At 40.2% G+C, this 21,549-nt stretch overlaps 1 protein-coding gene across 2 annotated transcripts; it reads left to right on the forward strand.

Annotated features, from left to right (window-relative positions):
- Positions 1 to 1,270: 1,270 nt before the first annotated feature.
- DDX20 (DEAD (Asp-Glu-Ala-Asp) box polypeptide 20) lies at positions 1,271 to 13,177 on the forward strand. 2 transcript variants are annotated; one of them, XM_012000731.1, is made up of 12 exons: positions 1,271 to 1,409; positions 1,834 to 2,246; positions 2,669 to 2,763; positions 5,401 to 5,569; positions 6,163 to 6,277; positions 6,395 to 6,537; positions 6,676 to 6,814; positions 6,915 to 6,973; positions 7,937 to 8,019; positions 8,377 to 8,482; positions 8,600 to 8,701; positions 11,429 to 13,177. In XM_012000731.1, the coding sequence occupies exons 2-12, from the start codon at positions 1,946 to 1,948 to the stop codon at positions 12,589 to 12,591; spliced, it is 2,475 nt and encodes an 824-aa protein (XP_011856121.1). In that variant the 5' UTR covers positions 1,271 to 1,409; positions 1,834 to 1,945; the 3' UTR covers positions 12,592 to 13,177. The 2 variants fall into 2 exon arrangements, with proteins under 2 accessions (XP_011856121.1, XP_011856120.1); XM_012000730.1 differs by having other exon boundaries at positions 1,339 to 2,246.
- Positions 13,178 to 21,549: the final 8,372 nt, after the last annotated feature.

Consider the following 21,549-nt stretch of genomic DNA (forward strand, 5'->3'; position numbering starts at 1 on the left):
AAAAAAAAGAAAGAAAGATCACTGCAGCACCTGTGGGGTACATGGCTGGGATAGAGAAGAAACTCTGGCCAGGCAGACCATTCAGGAGGTTTTTGCAAATTAGGATGATACAGGGACCTAAAATAGGGCAGATGCCATGGAGACTTAAGAAGAAAGGATGAAATATTTGGAGGCAAAATTACTCGTGCTCGGTAAATTGTTAAAAAGTGGGGAAGGAGTCAAGAATAATTCCCAAGTTTGGGGTCTGGGGATTAGGCAGATAAAAGAGGTGAGGGCACTAAGAGGAAGGCTGGGACCTTTAGTGCCATCTCCTCCATCAGTCTCCATTCCTTCAAACGGATAGTTGACATTTTCTCAATGTTTTGTAAATTTCCAGGCAATATAAACCGTCAGGACCACCTTCCAATGGGATTACCATGTCAAAGCCCCTCCTCTATCATAGGGAATCTGGACCATCACTGTGTGTGTGTGTGAAGGGGTTAGGGACAATGACCACTATTATAATCTATGGACAAAGTTGGGCTTGGTTGCAGAATATATTTAAGCTTGGTATTCTTTGTATTTTAAAAAATTTGTTTACTTTTTAAGAATTTGAGACAGGGTCTCTGCATGTTGCCCAGGCTGGCAACTCCTGGCCTCAAGCGATCCTCCCGCCTCAGCCTCCCAAGAAGCTGGGATTACAGGTGCGAGCCACCCCATACAGCTAAGTTTGGAATAATGAATACGGCTGAGGTCCAGAAATATTTAAATTTGGCATGATGACTAAGAGTTTGTTATAGGAGCTCAATCATTTGATAAATATTGAACAATTCCTATGTGTCAGATTGCTTTTCCCACTAGGGATGCAGAGGAGAACAAGACAAAATGGGTCCTTGTCCTCATAGAGTGTGGGAGACAGGCAGTAGACATATAATTTCAGGTAGTTGTAAGTATCATAAAGAAAAAATAAAGCAAAACAAAACAAGAGAGTGCTGGGAAAGACCAGGGAGCAGACAGGATGACAGAGCTGTCTTAGCGTGTTCAAGACTTCTTTTAAAAGGAAGAGCTCTTTGAAAAGGTGATATTTGGGCAGAAGTCCACAGCAAGGAAAAGTGGCAGAGACTCCTAGCCGCCTACGCATGAAATGATGGGGAAAGGAGCAATACAGAAGGCATGTAACATTTCAGAGTCTATTAGGCATCCGAGGGGAGGTGCTGCGGAGGTGGATGCATGGAGGCAGATGGATGTACACGTCTAGAGTCTAAAGGGAGATCTGAGGCGGAGATATGAACTTGGGAAATGTCAGTCCGGTTCCAGGTTCCAATTCAACGTACTTTTATCAGAGTTCACTGGGCGCCAGGGACTTGCTAGGGGCTGAAGGTCCGGAGATAAATTGGGTTGCACAGCAGACGGACACAGCAGTCAACGTAGTAAACCCTTGGGTCCCGCTACGCTCTGGGCGCACTCTGCCAGCACAGAGGAGCAGAGACTCAGGCTGCAGAGCGGGTAGCGCTGGGGAAGAGGCGGCCGCGGAGCGAGACAGGCTGGCGGAACGGAAAACGGAAGCACGGGGCGGGGGCGTGACGCAACGGGCACATCACAAAGAGCGCCGAGAGGGCGGTGGCGCCGGGGGCACGGCTTGGCGGCTCCGCCCAGAAGAGGGCCGAGAGGCGGGGCGGCGCCCCCACCGCGGGCCCGCGGCGCCCTCTGCAGGCCCCAGGCAGCGACTTAACAGTTGCCTCATCTTTCCTCTTCTCCCTCATGCTGCTTTCCTCAGGCCACATTTTTTTTGTGTGTGGGTAGTGTTCCCTAGTCTCTGAGCCTCCGACTCCCGTCCCTTTCCTCCACTTCCAGGCCAGGCGTGTTAGTGTCTTCGTGGGAAAACTGCCAATAAAGTTTTTCCTCTTCTCGCTCCCAGGATCCCCTCTTCTCTTCAAGCACCGCGAGATCTGACTGTGCGGCTAGCATGGCGGCGACGTTTGAAGCCCTGGAAGCCGTAGCGGCAGTGGCGACTGCTATGCCAGCTGAGCATGTGGCCGGGCACGTCCCGGCCCCAGAGCCAACACCTGGGCCTATGAGGAGCCTGCGGACCGCTCAGGATCTCGGCAGCCCGCGGACCCGCACGGGGGACGTGCTGTTGGCGGAGCCGGCCGACTTCGAGTCATTGCTGCTTTCGCGGTCGGTGCTGGAGGGGCTGCGGGCAGCCGGCTTCGAGAGGCCCTCGCCGGTGCAGCTCAAGGCCATCCCGCTGGGGCGCTGCGGGCTCGGTGAGAGCGGGGGCCCGGGAGAGGTCGGGGGTCGGGGCGGGAGAAGGGCGACTGAGGGGCGGCAGCGGCGGCCAGGTCCGCACTGCAGCTCGGGGAGAGCCCTCGTTCGGCTCCCGGAGCAGGGCCCGGCCTGGGGCTAGGCGGTACGCTCAGTGAACTTATTTGTAAAACTAAGGTGCACTATTGAACTTGAAGATGGTTAAGACCTTTTTTAGCACTGACAGGTGGTTCTAAGTTTGAGAAGATAAACGGTAAAAGGTCAGGGACTAGGCGTTTTCTCTTACGTTTTTGAGAATCAACTAAAAATGAAGGTGCCAACTGGGAGAATCTCAGGAGACCCTTCTAGTTCTCTGATTCCATGCGAGCCCCTAAGCTGCTTCCGTGAGTACTGGCTAGTGATAATTTTTTTTTTTCCTTCGCAGATTTAATTGTTCAAGCTAAATCTGGCACTGGGAAAACCTGTGTGTTTTCCACCATAGCTTTGGACTCTCTTGTTCTTGAAAACTTAAGTACCCAGGTGAGTTAGCTCAGAGGACCAGAGGAGGATGTGTTACGTGGACTTTACCACAGGTCAGATGAAATACCAGTAGCCCCTCAGAGCTGGAATTGAATTTGATGAATGATTGAGTTAAGTGGTGGTGGTGGTGAACTTTGGAATTTTCTATGCGTACCTTATTTAAATAGAATAAAGCTACCATATGTGTCAGTTTTCTCACTACTTGGTAATACAGACAGGGATTCTTTTACTTACTGACTAATGTGATACTTAACATTTGACTTGATTCATGGTAATGTAGTGCTCTGGCTATTGCTGATAACTGCAGGGTTTGTTTTTGTTTTTTGAGAGGGTATGGCTCTGTCACCTAGGCTGGAGTGCAGTGGCGGATCATTGCTCACTGCAACCTTGAACTCCTGGGCTCCAGTGATCCTCCCACCTCATCTTCTTAAGTAGTTGAGACGACAGGTGTGTGCCACCACACCTGGCTACTTTTTGTATTTTTTGTAGAGATGGGGTCTCCTCAGTGTTGCACAGACCGGCCTCGAACTCCTGGGTTCAAGCAGTCCTCCCACATTTGCCTCCCAAAGTACTGGGATTATAGGCATGAGCCACCACACCCGGTATGCAGGTGGTTTTTAAAGCTCTGTAAATGTATCATATTCATCTCCCATCTTCTAGGTTGTCTTAGAGTGTTTCTAAGATTGCCCTACCCAAATTAGCAGGAAATTTGGGTTTGGGGATCATTTCTTCAACAAAGATTTGTTGAGCCCATATTACGTATGAACAGTATGTCAGGCATTGGAGATTCAAAGATGAATTAGATGTGATTCTCATAACTTTACTTTGTAGTTTAGTTGTTACGGCAGACTGTATTTCAGGTTCTCAGGCATTGGTATATCTGATGATGAGTCTTCAACAGTGGTTTTTAATCCAGATATCCATGTTCATCACCTGGGAAGCTTTTTGAGTCCATCTTATATCTGCCAAATCCTAGGTGATGTTGCACATTGGAAATCCTCCTACTTCCCAAGAACCTGAGCTAGTCTAATTGTAGACGAAGATATATTTGAGGTTTTGGCTTCTGATAATTTGGCAACAGATAAAATGCTAAAATCCTGGAAAAGTTTCATAAATTCGTTTTTTTGAGTCTCACTCTGTTGCCCAGGCTGGATTGTGCAGTGGCACAATCTTGGCTCACTGCAACTTCTGCCTCCCGGGTTCAAGTGATTCTCCTGCCTCAGCCTCCCGAGTAGCTGGGATTACAATTGTGCATACCACATGCCCGGCTAATTTTTTTGTAATTTTGGTAGAGACGGGGTTTCGCCATGTTAGCCAGGCTGGTCTCAAACTCCTGACCTCAGGTAATCCGCCTGCCTCAGCCTCCCAACCTGCTGGGATCACAGGGGTGAGCCACCATGCCTGGCAAATTCATATTTTTAATTTCAGATCTTTGGATTATCACAGTTACATTTTTTTTGTGTGTGTAACAAAGTAATACATATTAATTTTTAGAAATAGGGAAAGTTCAGGAAAATTAGGAAGTACCAGAAAACAAAATCTGTAATTTCACTACCTAGAGAGAAACTGCTATTAACAGTTTTGGCATATTTTCTCCTAGTCCTTTTTTTTTTTAATCAATTTTTTCTTCTCGTAGTTAAGAGCACAAAAGTTTTGTTTTCTCCTTCTCCAGTAGCTACATTGCAAAGTTTTTACCGTGGCTTTCAAGGCCTTTTGTGATCTAGTCCCTGGAGCTAGATCTCTGACCTCCTTTACTTTCCCCCAGATTCTGTCATGTAGGCCTTCTTTTTCTTCCTCAAACACACCAAGAACACTGCCATCTTATGGCCTTTGCATTTGTTGTTTCCTGTTGGTGAAAACGCTTCCCCAGGTGTCATATAGCCAGCTCTACTCTATGCCGTACATGTAGGTCTCTGCTCAAGTGTTACCTCCTTAGAGGAGGGTTCATGATCACCTCATTTAAAATGAGTCCTTCTTTCCCTGTTTGATTTTTTATGATACTTTTCATTACTTGTCATTACTTATTTTTGTTTATTGTATATATTCTTACCCAAGAATGAAAGTACTGTGAGGGCAAAGACTTTATACTGTTAACTGTTGATTCCCCAGAAACTAGTATGTTGCCTAGCACAGAGTAGGTTCTTACTTAATATTTGTTGAATGAATGAATAAATGGAATACAGTCAGCCCTCCCTGTCTTCAGGTTCTGTATCAGCTGATGCAGCCAACTGTGGATCAAAAATACTTAGGGGCGGGGTGGGGGAACTATAAAAAATAATACAACAATAAAAAGATATAAACAAAAATACAGTGTAACCATTTACATAGCATTTATATTGTATTAGGTATTACAAGTAATCTAGAGATGGTTTAAAATATGTGGCAGAATGTACATAGGTAACATACAGATATATGCAGTTTTATATAACAGACTTGAGCATCTGCCAGTTTTGGTATCTGGGGGCTTCCTGGAACCAATCCCCTGTGGATACCAAGGGATAACTGTATCTTAACTTATCCATAAAAACTCGTTTGAAATGATCATTTAAATGAAATATAGTGTGTCATGTAATGAATATACCAGTCCCCTATGTATTTATTTCTCTGACTCAAAAGTATACTTTGTTTTTTTTTTAGATTTTGATCTTGGCCCCTACAAGAGAAATTGCTGTACAGATACATTCTGTTATTACAGCCATTGGAATCAAAATGGAAGGCTTAGAGTGTCATGTCTTTATTGGAGGGACCCCATTATCACAAGACAAAACCAGACTTAAAAAGTGTCATATTGCTGTTGGATCTCCTGGTAAGATAACAATGCCTGTTGGTAACCAGGGCTTTTAAGGAACTACACACTTTTAATACAACAATAAAGATATATGGGAGTCTTTGATAACTGTGATAATTATTTTGATTAGAAATTAAGAGCATTAGACCAGTGAGATTTAGGCACGTGACTGGTTTACCAGTGGAATTTATGAAATTTGCATTCCTAAGTATGTTTGAGAAGACATGGGATAGACTTTTGAGAAGAGGAGAAATGCAATGACTTTCAGGAGGCCCTTCTAAGCCATGGATTGGGATTATTCTTTGGCTTCTCTATTATATTTGGTTGTGAATCACTCAGAATCAGAATCTTGCATTCAGTGCTTTAGGTCTTTTGATAGAAGTGGTGCTTATTTACTGGTGATGAAACGTGAGGGGAAAACAATGAGTTTAGGCAAGATCAGAGCTTCAGATTTCTAATTTGTGGTTTAGTGTGTACATGCATAATGAGAGTTGAATCAGGAAATTCAGCAGAACAACCTGTGAATAAGTAGAGTAACAACATTGACTGAGATTTACACAAATTTGGTACATCATAAATATTTCAATTTTTTTTTTTTTTTTGAAAATTAGGCAGAATTAAGCAACTCATAGAACTTGACTACTTGAACCCAGGCAGTATACGCCTCTTTATTCTTGATGAAGCAGATAAGCTTTTAGAAGAAGGCAGCTTCCAGGAGCAAATAAAGTAAGAAAAATAACTCACTTGACTATTAAAACAGTGTCCCAAAGTATCTATCTGTAGCTTTTCCGAGTGGTGATTATTGTCTGAATACTTTACATGGTGTCTGTTTTTATTTTGTAGTTGGATTTATTCTTCCTTGCCTGCCAGTAAACAGATGCTGGCAGTATCAGCTACTTACCCTGAATTTTTGGCTAATGCTTTGACAAAGTACATGAGAGATCCCACTTTTGTAAGACTGAATTCCAGTGATCCAAGTCTCATAGGTATGTATAGCTTTTAGGTACTTACATTATTGGTTTGTTTGTGATACTCTGGAGCTTTCCCTTGCCTAGTTGTCTCTTGCTGTTTATTGGTTACCATTAGCATGTATGTTTGTTTTAACTGATAGCTCTTCTTTGTAGGTTTGAAGCAGTATTACAAAATTGTCAATTCATACCCTTTGGCACATAAGGTTTTTGAGGAAAAGACTCAGCATTTACAGGAACTGTTCAGCAGAATTCCATTTAATCAAGCTTTAGTCTTTTCTAATTTGCACAGCAGGTAATGTAACTTAAAAGGTCATCTGGGGAACTTGTGAAATAAAAGGATAGTCATGGGGCAATATTTGTAAATTTGTAACCATTTATGTTACATTTCATAGAGCACAACATTTGGCTGATATCCTTTCTTCTAAAGGCTTTCCTGCTGAGTGCATTTCAGGTAAGTTCATCTCTTACTTTAATCTTTATTTAGTGTACTGACTTGAAGCCTCCAAAGTCAGGAAGAAGAAATACCGCTTCATGAGTTGTCTTGAGAGTGTGAAATTATCTTGTATCTTTTAGAGTAAAGGAATTTTCAGGCTTATTTTTCATTGGAATTTGATATGTCGATATCATTCTGTTTTTAAGGAGTAACTTGGTATATAGTAAAAAGTTAGAAAACTAGTGTTCAGAGAGACATAATTTTATTAGAATCTCTCTTACAGCCACAAATAATTCTATAAAACCAAGTTCGTCTGTGTTAATATAAAAATATTTTTTCTTTAGAATTTTTTTTTTTTAGTAATCATTGTTAAAATGCTGGAGATTGCTAACTGAATTGACTGTTTTATGGTTTTGTGGAAGGCAAAAGTGATTGAGTTCTTGCCGCAAAGTTAAATGATTATTGCTGGCATAATAAGAATGAAAGAGTCAGAGGATTTTTTGATCAGTGAGGTCCTTTTTAGGATTTTGTTTGGTGTCAGCTTAGTTTTGTTGGCATGAGCTTGTTTAGTTATGGTATATCATGAGATACTGGGGAGACTATTTTCTAATGAACCAATATTTTAACTATAGATCACACTTTAATACCAAATTATAAACAGCTGATTAAAGCATTTGTATTTTCCTAAGAATTGCTACTTATACTTCATATGTAACTTTGCAAATAGAATGTTATATATTCAGGCATGGCCTGATTACTATTTAAGATGGATTTTTGAATTTCAAGTTGATTGCCTAAACCATATTTTAAAAGACTTTAACTTTGGATCTTAACCTAGATTTGCACAGAAGGACAGAATTAACTGTGGTTGGTGTATTAAAAGTGTTAAGACTGGGTCTTATGCTTTTTACTTTTTGTGGATTTGATAAATATGTATTAGCTTAGTTGTTTTTATGTGACTTTCTTTTGGGGTCCTTTTAGGCAATATGAATCAGAATCAGCGTCTTGATGCTATGGCTAAACTGAAGCAGTTTCATTGCAGAGTCCTCATTTCCACAGATTTGGTAAATTTCCTATTCAGTTTGGGTGACTAATCCATCTTGACATATGTTCTATTATCAGATGTACAGATTTCATCTATTATTTTATGTAGGTGTATCTAACAAGAATACCAGAAGATAATTATCTTTCCGGTGCTGAGGAAAATACTTTCTTAAAAATGTCTTTAATATGTTGATCTTTGTCCTTGAAATTAGTCATTAGGAATGAACTTCCTTTTCCTCTGCTCCTCAATATTCTGTTCTTAATTTGGCTCTTGGCTATACTGGAAGAATATAATATGCTGGAAGACTATAATATGCATTGGTAGCTATGCCATACAGTTAATGCAAACAAATAATTGCTATCTTCTTCAATTCAAGACTTCTCGTGGGATTGATGCTGAGAAGGTGAATCTGGTTGTAAATCTGGATGTACCATTGGATTGGGAGACATACATGCATCGGATTGGGAGAGCTGGCCGTTTTGGTAAAAAAAGAAAACAAGTTTGAGTGCTTTCTTTAAGGGGCGGGATCTGTAATGTGGCAGGTGGGCTTTGAATGTTATTTTTGTGAAAATGATTTATTACCATTCTCTCTGCTATAGGTACATTGGGACTGACAGTGACCTACTGTTGCCGGGGAGAGGAAGAAAATATGATGATGAGAATTGCCCAGAAATGTAGTATCAACCTTCTCCCTTTACCAGGTACATTTCATCTGTTTCATTTTGCTGTCAGAATAATTATAGTGGTGATAAGCATAATAAAAATATTAATAATAGCAAACACAGAGTGCTTATGATGTGCTGGGTACTGTTCCCAGTCCTGTATGTACGTTAACTCATTTACTTCTCACCACACTCCTGTGAGGTGTGTGCGATTGTTTTGTAGATGAGGATATTTAGGCATAGGGAAAGTAAAGGTGTTACAACTAGTAAGTAGTAGGGAGAGGAGTGCAGGCTAACCACTGGCACATGAACAATGAGAGCTGGCTGGGCGCAATGGCTCACGCCTGTAATCCCAGCACTTTGGGAGGCCGGGACGGGTGGATCACCTGAGGTCAGGAGTTCAAGACCAGCTTGGTCAACATGGCGAAACCTCTTCTCTACTAAAAATACAAAAATTAGCTGGGCGTGGTGGCAGATGCCTGTAATCCCAACTACTCGGGAGGCTGAGCAGGAGAATTGCTTGAACCCAGAAGGTGGAGGTTGCAGTAAGCCGAGATCAAGCTATTGCACTCCAGCCTGGGCAACACGAGTGAAACTCCATCTCAAAAAAAAAAAAGAAAAAAAAGAAAGAAAAAATGAGAGCTATATTAGCTCATTTAGTTAGTGGCTTTGCAATTTGATTGTATTCTTTGATACAGGGGGGATATTTTACCTCTTTTAAATTGCTGTGAAGGTAATTCTTATCATATTCTCCTTTGTCACCATGTGGAAGGAACAGCATCTTTAATTTGAATATTATTTTGAAAAATTGGAATGAAATGTTTTCTTTTGATTTCAGTTCAGTCATTCGTTCTGCTTCTTTTTAAGTGCCGTATTGGAAACAATGCATGTTTGAAACTATTAAATGATCTCTTAAAAACAAAAAATTCTAAAAAACCCTTGAGTGGAAATATGGCATGTTTGATGTGCATGTTATACAGAAAATGTGCATTATAAATAGTGTATATTCATATATAGATATATGTCTGTATAGAAAAATACACATATAGGTCACGCCTGTAATCCCAGCACTTTGGGAGGCCGAGGCAGGTGGATCACGAGGTCAGGAGATCAAGCCCTGTCTCTACTAAAAATACAAAAATTAGCCGGACATGGTGGCAGGTGTCTGTAGTCCCAGCTACTCGGAAGGCTGAGGCGGGAGAATGGCACGAACCCGGAAGGCGGAGCTTGCAGGGAGCTGAGATCCGCCATTGCACTCCAACCTGGGCGAAAGTGCAATACTCAGTCTCAAAAGAAAAAAAAAAAAAAAAGGAAAAATACACATATAGTATATACATGACTTTGTAATGTATGTAATTACATTACATATGTAATTATTGAATAAATATAATTGAGTATTTTACCGATTTTATATTTAATTATTTTACAAAGCTAGATTAAGCACAGATCTGGGAGTTCTATGTATTCTAGTAAATCGGGTTAGTAATAACTCATTTTATGATCTTTTACAAATCTCTAATTGCTCTAAGCTTAGAGTCCTGATTTGCAAAGTACTTTAGAGTAAATGGTCTTTAGGCTCTATGTCAGTTCTAAAACTGTCAATTCTTTCTGTGTATAAGTCTATTCGTAGTCTGATATGGGAAAAAAATTGAAAATTGGTAGAAGAGGGTTAAGACTTCTTGTAGGATTCAGTATCATAGCATCTAGTGATAAAAATTGCCTTTGGATACTGGAAAATGATATATTTGGATCTTTATATAATGTTAACAGGGCCCTGAAATCATGAGAAAATGATATTCATGCTGTTAGGTCTATATTGAACTGGGAGCTTGTGTAACAACAGATGTTCAGATGAGTTTCCTGGGGCAGAACTAGGAGGGAAATTGGCCTGTATTACAGGACTAGGCACGCAAGGGATATCAGCTGAGTAGTAATGAGAGTTTTAATCATAGAATCTGTTCAGCAAAGGATCAAGAGACTTCATTGAAGTTTCCAGACCTGTTGGATTTATAGATAACATGGAGCATAAATAGCAACAACAGGCAAGATCTTTGTAAAGCAGGGGCTTGATATATCTTGTCTGCCTAAGACAAAAATTGATCACACTTTGAAAGTTCTGAGTGCTGGAAGCAAATTGTCACACCTGGATGGAATAGAAAATTTAGAGGGTTGAAGCCAGCAAATTCTTTAAAAATTAGAAATGTCATTTCTAATTTTCATAGTCACCAGATCTTTTCATAGTCATCTAGTTTTTTTCCCCTATAGAGGTTTTCTCTCTATTGTTAAGGGCAGTAATTTCTCCCTGTTGGAGTATTGGGTGACAGATTTAGTTGGGTGTACAGCATTGCAGTTGTAATAATTCCTAGTCGATAAGCTTTGGGGAGCACAATCCATTTTCTGATATCTTGTTTTGCTGTCAGAAGTATTCAGATAAAGGGGAGGGGCTGTGGAGAGGGAGGAGAGAAAAGATGGGAGAGTTGCAGCAGACTTGTACATTATTCCTAGAGTAAGCTCTTTTTCTAGTAAGGGTGAAGGGAGATAGTGCTTGTGAGTATGGGATGGGTCTTATGTATTTCTTAGGCAGATTTCTTTATTACAGGATTGCTTCAGTTTTTAAAAATATTATATCTATTAAACATCTTAGTATATTTGCATATTTTGTTTCGTAAATGTATTCGATCATAGAAAACTTTATGAAATCATTCAGAAAACAATGGTCTAGAGTAGCTTGAGAATTTTAATACACTTGTTTTCCTTTTTATGTAGATCCCATTCCTTCTGGTCTGATGGAAGAATGTGTGGATTGGGATGTGGAGGTTAAAGCTGCTGTGCATACATATGGCATAGCAAGTGCACCTAACCAACCCCTAAAAAAGCAAATTCAGAAAATAGAGAGAACCCTTCAAATTCAGAAAGCTCATGGTGACCACATGGTGTCCTCTAGAAATACTTCTGTATCTGGACTATCAGTCAAGTCAAAAAATAATACCAAACAAAAGCTTCCTCTGAAAAGCCACTCCGAGTGTGGAATCATAGAAAAAGCAATGCCACCAAAAGAAGTGAGCTGTGACAGGCAATCTGAAGAGCAAAAAATGAAGAATTCTGTTCAGACCCCCGTTGAAAACACCAACAGTCAGCACCAGGTCAAAGAAGCTTTACCTGTGTCACTCCCCCAAATTCCTTGTCTGTCTTCCTTTAAAATCCATCAGCCATACACATTGACTTTTGCTGAATTGGTAGAGGATTATGAACATTATATTAAGGAGGGGTTAGAGAAACCTGTGGAAATCATCAGGCACTACACAGGTCCTGGGGATCAGACTGTGAATCCTCAAAATGGTTTTGTGAGAAATAAAGTTACTGAACAGAGAGTCCCCATATTGGCAAGTAGTAGCCAATCTGGAGACTCTGAGAGTGACAGTGATTCTTACAGCTCAAGAACCTCTTCCCAGAGCAAAGGAAATAAGTCATACTTGGAAGGCTCTTCTGATAATCAGCTGAAAGACTCTGAATCTACTCCTGTGGATGATCATATTTCTTTGGAACAACCTCCAAATGGAAGTGACACCCCCAATCCAGAGGAATATCAAGAATCATCTGGAATCCAGATCAAGACAAGACATAAAGAGGGGGCTAGCCAGAGAGCTAAGCAGAGCCGGAGAAACCTACCTAGGCGGTCTTCCTTTAGATTGCAGACTGAAACCCAGGAAGATGGTTGGTATGACTGTCATAGGGAAACACATCTGAGTTTTTCTGATACCTATCAGGATTATGAGGAGTACTGGAGAGCTTACTACAGGGCATGGCAAGAATATTATGCTGCCGCTTCTCATTCATATTATTGGAATGCTCAGAGACATCCAAGTTGGATGGCAGCTTATCACATGAATACCATTTATCTACAAGAAATGTTGCATGGTAACCAGTGATTGTAGGATATACCTGAGACCATCAGGAACTGTCAACAAATGATACCTTTGGATATCCATCCTCCTTGACTTATAGTACAGTGGTGTATAATGGCATTTCTGATCAACTTGAAAAGACTTGAGGCTTTCCACTGGGACACATCCGTTTTTCAGATTGTTTTGATTTAGGCCAGGTATATTATCTTCATTTTTAAGAGTTTCTTTAAGAAACTTCATCAGATTCTTGAAAGATAATTTTTGGGACATAGAGTTGAAAGTTTCAGGGTGCCATTTTCTATAAGATCTTCCCAAAAGAAACATTTTAAAAGATGACATATATACCACTGCTTACTTAAACACAATAAAAACAGTAGATTTGAGCAGTAATGTTAGTTTGCTGTGGAGTTCTTTACAAAGGGCTTAGGCTGCATTTCCTTCTATAGTGGTACATTCTTGTAGAAATTTGTGGCATGGTAGATCAGAAAATCCTCTTAGGTTTAGGCAGGAGGGAATATTTAAACATTGTTTTAGATTTTCGTAAAGGTATTTGATTTGATCTGTTTGCTTCCAGTAAAAATACTTGTTTTTAGTAAAAAATTTAAGTATATTTACATGCTTATTGTTTATCTTTTGAATGTCTTTTCTTGAGGCTGGGAAAGCTGTCCATATTTTTACTGTGTATTAAATAGCTGAGGGTCATCAGTGGCTGTCTTATTTATGTTGCTCAGATAGAGGAGCAGCTGTTAATCTTTTTTGGTTCTTGGATCCTTTTATGAATCAGCTGAAAGCTATAGATTGACTTCAGGAAATTTCTCATTCCATAAACAGAATTGTGAGTGTAATTTCAAGGGGTTCATAGATCCTCTGAAATTGATCTATATAGTCCAGATTAACAAGTGACCTGCTTTGCTGGTAGGCTAGGGGGAAGTTCTAGCTCTTAGTTTTTAAGTATTTTGTGGAAGCTGGAATTGATTCTCTTCAGACACTTCTCAGTACATCCTAATCTTGTGTCTTCTAGGAAATGTTCCCCAGTTTTTACCACTAATGTTAGGATCCAAGAGGAGCTATTGTTTTTCTGAGCTGACCCATCTGTAAATTTTCTTGATTTAGAAATTTTTATGATTTAGAAAAATGTAATTGGAAATTACCTATTCTTTCCTTTTTTCCTCTGGAAGTCCTTTTATGATTAAGCTTTTGGTTCCCAAGACTTTCTGTGAACTGGATTTTTGATGAGAGAACCACTTGTGTAGAGAGATGTGTATTCACTTTTTAAAAGGAGAGTTCTTTCCTGTGTACGTCCTTGTCTAGGTGGTATAAACACTTTCCCCAGGGCTGTCAGCAAACACCCACAGCCACTGTCATTTATTGTCCAACACCTACATGACACAATTCTAAACTCCTGTTTAACTTGGATTCCTGTCGTTTGGATTGGACAATATTAGGCTTTTCTTACATGTGTCAGCATATGAATTAATGTAGATAGCAAATCCATAATTAGGTCCAGTATGTCATTAAGAAGTAGAGATTTTAATTACACATTTAAATAAGATCCTGTCATCGATATATAATTGAATTTACTTTTTCTATCCTTTCCCCCACAATACAGCCAAGTTCAGTTTGTCATTGCTAGGGGATTTTAATTAGGGTATTGCTGTATCTTAATTAGAGACGAGGTTACCCATTAGTCTTCAGATTAATTGGATTCTCTATTTTGTGTTTGCTTTTTTTTCCCCCACAGAAAAATAAGCTGGAGGTAAGCATATGTATAACATACAAAAATACTAATTGCTTCAATTTCCATAAGCTTTTACCAGGAAAATGGCAGCTGCCACCTTCTCAAATAACAGGTAGCTATAGTCGTGGATGTGGAAGGAATCTTCCACATACTACTATTTATGTGTGACTTACCATTGTGTGGAAATTTTTTTTTTTTTTTATCTGTCTAGGTGCATCTTTCCATTATCTGTTAGGAACCATAGAGAGGTTTAAGGTAGATTCACTTGAGAAGGCTCTGTGGTGGTGTGAAGAAGGTACTTGTCCTGGTTGATACTGCTACTACCTACTTTTTAACCCTGTACCAGTCATTTAACCTTATGATTCAGTTTTCTCATCAATAAAATGAAAGTTGGATTAGAAGATTTTTAGGATCCCTTCTAGTTCTATGATTATATGACATATGCTGAAGAAAAAATAGTTTCTAGTTCAGGAAAAGGATAATCAAATTTAGAAATTCAGAAAGCCTTTATAAATTCAAGTAATTTGGACAAAGGCTGGTGTGAATTGGTTAAATATCTGAATTTGTGAATACTTTCAAATCAATACACTTACTGCAGCTATTCATGTTAAGCTGTAACTTGAATTAGGCTAGCAATATTAACATGTAGTGAGATATTTGAGAAACCTGCTACTTTGAATAATTCTGACTTAGAATATGAATTATTTTGGGTGATTAAAGGTAATATTTTCTCAAGTAGCTTAGGTATTACAGTAATATTTATTAAACTTTTAAAAATGTGGTTTAAAGGCAAACTTCAGCCCCCGAATACTAAAAATAATTGAACATATAGTACTTGTGGATCACTCTGTATGAGACAAGGGAGTAGTGTGAAGTTTTACGGGTTTTTTTTCCCCTTCCCTTAAATAAAATCTATGTTAGTCTTTTAAAAATACATATTTTTGATAACCATAGCTGACAGTAGAACTCCATTGCAAGGTTATTGTTTTGGCAGAATGTGTTTATTATTTTGCACCTCTGCACAAGCTCATGTGTCTCACTTGACAGTACATTTTAATGAAAAAACACAAATTGCTCAATGCACATCTGGTTTCCAGTTATTTCTACCCAAAGATTATTTGGGCTGTGGGTCTGCAGTGACACCTAGTGGGTGATAAGGATGTGAGCATCAATGATTAAAATGAATTTCACAGCTAACTTCTAGGGCTTTTGGGCATCATGTATTTGTCTTAATGTTCTCATTTCTATTACTGTTTTCATCAGTTAGGATCTACTTGTGGGGAAATTAAAAGGATTCTCCTCATTGCCAGTGGTGAAACAGACTGCCTGTTGGTCTCATCACCTAAGTCAGAATTGTTAAGTTTGGAACGGATTTCCAAGATAACTAATCCAATCCCCATTTTTTGTTTTTTTTTTTTTTGCGTTTTTAGAGATGAGGGTCTTACTATGTTCCCTAGACTGGACTTGAACTCCTGGGCTCAAGGGATCCTCCTGCCTTAGCCTCCCAAGTAACTGGAACTACAGGCACATGCCACTACGCTCTAATTCTCCATTTTTAACAGGAGGAAACTTACTGAAGCCAAGAGGGAGTTACTGATGTGAAGTCACAATTAAGTGCTAGAACCTAAACCTGAATCTCCACCATCCAATTCCCAAGCTTTCTACAATACCCCATACAGCATTTAATTCTGAGTTTTCTTTTTAGTTTGAGAACTTGGTACTCGGCAAAACCAGTACTGATACCTAAAGGCAGATTTTCTTTCAATAATATGGAGTCAGTGTTCAAAATAGAGCTGTTGATAAATAAAACCAAATGCTTTACCTGTTAGACCGTGAACATCCACAAATAACAGCATACAAGCAGGCAAGAACCATCAGGGATATCATAGAGGAGTTGTTTATGTTTAACATTGAGGGATGGAGTGGGAAGATTACACTAGGCCTTTAATAACCCTTCTAAGATTCTGTGAGTTTTCTCTAGCAAGGTAGAAAGCCCACCTTTGTTCAAATTTTTCTTATTTTCTAGTATATACCAGCACCTTTGGGAGGAAAGGAGAATCAGTATTCAAAGAAACAGTCATTTAGGGTTTGTGGCACATAATTTGTTTAATCCAGATTGGATACATCAGGTACAGCAGTGGCACACGACTCAATACTGTAAATGATATACATGTTTTAACATATGCACTACAGTTTCAAAAGAAGACGACAGGAAACTCAAGAGTTTTTTTTTTTTTTTTTCATAGAAAGTTTTCATGTTTTATCTTCCTGCAGTTTTGTACAGTATATTTCTTCTTTGCCATTGTGATGTTGATAAGCAAAGCCCATTTATTATATGAAAATAGAAAAGAACACACTTGATGTATCTCACGATGACATTAATGGGGGGAAGGGTGTGACCTCTAAGTAAAACATTACATTGGAATGTCTGATTATCAAAAATATACCATCCCTCCCACCTCCCAGGTTTGTAAAATAGTCCATTGGTCCAAGGAGCCCCCAGGACGTGGGTCAGTGCCCTACACTGGTTAGAGTGACGTCATCCAGTGTAGCTGAGTAACCTGCTAAGATAAATGTCATTCCCACACTTGAGAAAAAACATAGAACATTCTGAATAGAAAACAAGACTTAAAAGGAGCCCCTTTAAAGCTGTTTCATTTTCTGATAGCCACTTTCTCTTAGTTTTAATAATGCTCTTCATGGTGCTGTTTGGGCTCCAAGGGTCATGGGTCATAACAATGTTTTTCCTTCATCTAGTCATTTTAAAGCTTTGCAAATAGTGGATTTCATTAGGAAATCAGAAAGAGAAAATAAAAGTTTGTCATGGTTACCATGCCAAGTAGTGTAGAAAGGAAATGAATATTGCCTTAAGTTCACAGCATTGGGATATTTTTGCCTTATAGTTACCTGGTAATTGAAGTGCGGGAGACTGGAAAACTGGAATTCATTAGTAACCTCAAAATCTAGTGTTAGCTCAATTTTCAACCACTTCCTCTGCAAAACTTAAGGAAAAACTTTTAAGTACATAATGTCTCAATGTACACTTCCCTTGTCTACAATCTAATAAGTGATATCCTGAACTGTAGGAATCATATTTTGAAAACTGGATAAAATCATCAGCATATGCACAAGTTGACGTTTTTGTTAATCATAGATTGGCATTAACTGTCCACTTTAAGTTCTGTTCAAATTCTGTGTGATTGTAAACTAATGTGTTCAACTGTCACTGAGAATATCTATTGATCTTTTGAAAGGGAGTCTATGCAGTTAGTCCTGAGCTTGGCACTAGTTATGAAAATAGGAGATGAAGGAGAAATAGTACAGAGTTTGTTTCCAGAGATCTTGGTTTGTGGTGGTTCTAAATTGAATACTTCCCTCCCCCAAGTCACCACCCTGGAAATCCAGGTATTAAAAATATAAGCAAGCCTCAGAGCAGTGCAATAAAATGTGGAGGAAAAATCCTAGGACAAGATATCTTAAGTCCTGGATTGCAATAATGGTTCTGCCACTAACTTGACATGTGAACTCAGATAAGTCATTCAGTTTCTTTCCACGTTTTCCCCTCTCTGAATCAAGGATTTAGCTACTTTACCTACTACCATCACAGACTGTCATAAGGACCACAAGGAGTATAAAAGGTATGCTTCAAAATGTCATTGTCCTAGTCTTCTCTTCATTGAGAAGAGAAAATATTTGACTAAAAAATATTGACTCTTCACTTGTTCATTGATTTCTGACAAAATTGATGGTTCTACCTAGAGGATGGTGGTTTCCAAAGTATGGTTTGTGTTGGTACAGTCAGGTGATTTCCAAGGGCTGTGTCCAAATAGTATTGACATTTATATAACACTATGTCTCCAATTACAGTATGGATTATTTGATGGATCTTCTCCAAAGCATCATTGCTGTCAGAGGCAGTGGGTGTGGTAGAAAATGCATTAGACTAATAGCCAAAAGACTTGTGTTCTGGTCTCAGCTCTGTCATTCAATAACTGCATGACTTTGAACAAGTCATTTAATTTCTCTGGGTCTCAGTTTTCTATACTGTAAAGTTAGATATTCTTAAATCTTTTCTAGTTCTGATATGCTCTTAATACTATATTTTCTAGGTTCCCATTCATTTGACATTTGAATGTAACTGTTTGTTTGTTTTGCCCTCCCCCTCTTAATGCTGAGTGGGATTGAATGGAATAGGTGGTTTTGGGAATCTTATTATGTCAAGGTGGTTCATGAACTATGAAAGCTCAAGGGTCATTACACCAGAAAGCTATTGGCCCCCAGAAAACCCTGATATCCTGGTTTTTCAGTCACTGGCCAATGACTTAGACTTACGAAACCGATTCAGCATACTTTGGACCTTGTGTTTTCTTACCATACCCTTTAGCAGTGTCATCTGGCTGTGTTCTGTAGTGTAGATGAGCCATTTTCCAAAGGTTGACATTTTTTGGACCAGAAGTGAACTGAATCTTTTATCTCTGGCTAAGGCTACAGTGGAGGATGGAGAAAAAGGGGATGGTCTAATGGCCTTTTAGGAAGTGGCATGACGTGGGATCTGAACGTGAAGTGGAAGGAACACAAAACATTCTGTTGATTAGGACCAATTAAAAAAACATGGTAAATTGCTTGGGACATGGTATTTAACATTAATTTTTGTGGGAACCAGTAAAATGTTCCCTTGGTGCCCTATCAAACAGATCCTTTATTGAATCTGTCACTATTCTAACCCTGTAATGACCTGTTCTTAAATTCATCACAGGAAGTTTGTATGTGTATGCAACCATGTTCCAACTTACCTCCTTTTTTTTTCTTTTCTTTTTTCTTTCTTTCTTTCTTTTCTTTTTTTTTTTTTTTTTTTTTTTGAGACTGTGTCTTGCTCTGTCACCTGGGCTGAAGTGCAGTGGCACGATCTCGGCTCACTGCATCCTCCGCCTCCCAGGTTTAAGCAATCCTCCCCCTCAGCCTTCCTAGTAGCTGTGATTACAGGGGCCCACCACCATGCCTGGCTAATTTTTGTATTTTTAGTAGAGCTGGGGCTTCACCATGTTGGCCCGGCTGGTCTCGAACTCCTGACTTCAGGTGATTGTTCACCTCGGCCTCCCAAAGTGCTGGGATTACAGGTGTGAGCCACCATACCAGGCCCTATTTACCTCTTTATCTCTTACCCCAGTCAGATCTTATGAAGTATGACAAAGATACTTAGACACTTGTAATTTTGTTCTATTACTCATTTTTTTTAAAAGAAAAAATTCTTTTCTAGTCCTTTGCCTGCCCTCTAAGTGGAGGTTAGCCTGGTCTTCTAATGAGATGTAAGTATGTATTTTCCGATGTGTTTAGGTTGGTTGTGTGTATACACATGTACTCTGTAGTTGTAAAGCTTTTCTCTCTTCTTAGTCTGTAAGCTCAGGGGGCAAGAACCACTCGATTCCCACATTAGGGGAAATCCTTGAGGCTAGACCCAGAGAAAGAACTCAGCCCGTGGTCAATGAGGATAAGTATAAGGATATAAAGATAGAAAGAAGGCTCCCTCTCCTCTGCCTTCTGCCCACATTCTGGTTAGGTGCCACCTCGAAACCTTTTGAGCCTACAGGGTCAATCAAGCTGGGGTCATAGGGAAGCCCACTAAGGGTGTTTTTAGGTTCCTGGCTAGTGAAACTCATTTAGATGGCTGTGGTGGGCAGAGAAATTCTTGGCCTACAATTAAACAGCTAACCACTAAGCTGTAGGATGGATAGGCAGCTCCCGAGGAGCTCATGTATTTCAGAGCCCAGGCTGCAGAGACTGCAGCAAGGTGGCTGGGTGTTGGGAAGGGCAGGAAAGGACTTGTCACTAACTCTGAGGCCCACCTACTCTGCTATAAGCAGTGAATAACCGTTAGGAGGACTCCAGAAATGCTGCCCCCAGCTCCACCAGGGTGCAAGCTAGTTGAACAGATACGTTGTCCAGGGGTTCAAGAAATAATCTTCACTCCTTTGCTCGCACAGAGGTGATCAGGCTTCTCCCCCATTTCAGCTATCTTCAGGGAGATCAGGCTGAAGCCTCTTCAGACATCAAGCCATCTTTCATAGCAGGTAAGAATCATCTAGAATCTCTTACTTGCTTTTGCTTTGAAGCATTTTTCTTGAGGCACACAGGCTTACCCTTCCACAACCTCTGTGTGGGAGTTGTCTCAGGTGTGATATAAGTCAGAGGAATCTTGGTCCCCGTACCACTGCCCTCTCTGGAGGAAACTACTCCTGGGACCTCTTGGAAGGGCTCCGGATGGGCTTTATGATGGGTCCTGAAGGAAGACTCCATACCAAGGTGCCATAATGACTGGCTGCGGCTGCAAGCCCTGGGTCCTTCCGTTCTCCCCTCACTGGCACATACCAGAGTTGACCGCTTCTCAGATGTTGGCGATTTGCCTTTTCAAGATTCCAGCGTGATAAATCTGTTCATTCCCTTTCTTTCCCAGAAACCAAAACTGCAAACACTAGTGGTTCCAACCCCAAGGGAAGCACCTCTGTTCTGTGAGGTAGACTTCCCTTACCCCTACACTCTCCCAATTTTTGCTTCACTCTTTCCTCCTCTGCAGTTGCATTCACACAGATAGAACTCCCAGGCACAAGTCTGTTGTGCATGGCAGTGATGAAGAAGGCTTTACTGATGTGTTTCAGGATCATTGGGATCCAGGTAGAGACAGATGGCTGGACACAGAAACAGCCAGGGGTAAGCAGAGAGGTACAGAGACAAGGGAGACAGGGACAGACAAAGGGTAAGGATTGCCGTGTGGTCACTTGGCAGCTCTGCGCAGGTCAGCTGGGCAGTGGGGGCCCAGGCTCAGTTGACCTCACCCACCTGGGGGAATGGAGAGAGAACTCAGCAATAACTGACTTCTTAGCCTAAAAGCTTTTGCTATAAAAGGAGAAAAAAAAAAAAATCCCTCACAAAATGCATTGTTTTGGTTCAAAGGTGTTGGGTCCATGGAGAAAAACATTTCACAAAAATCCGTTGGTGTTTTTGTTTTCCACCTTTTCCCATGAATAAATATTATCCATTAAGAGCCTTGAAAAAGGTGCTTAAATACACAGTGTTATATTTTCTTCCTGCTTTGCTTGTGACAACTTGGCCTCTTTGCTGCTCTTGATCTTGTATTTTCCTCACTGGGGTCTCCAGAAACAATTGTTATTTGGTCTGAGTCTGAGGCTCCTCCATCCAGGCCCTGTCCTGGCACATAGCCTACATCCCCCACTGGCCCATCCCCGACC

This window comes from Mandrillus leucophaeus, unplaced genomic scaffold (assembly GCF_000951045.1).
Source record: "Mandrillus leucophaeus isolate KB7577 unplaced genomic scaffold, Mleu.le_1.0 Scaffold64, whole genome shotgun sequence".
Classification (NCBI taxonomy): domain Eukaryota; kingdom Metazoa; phylum Chordata; class Mammalia; order Primates; family Cercopithecidae; genus Mandrillus; species Mandrillus leucophaeus.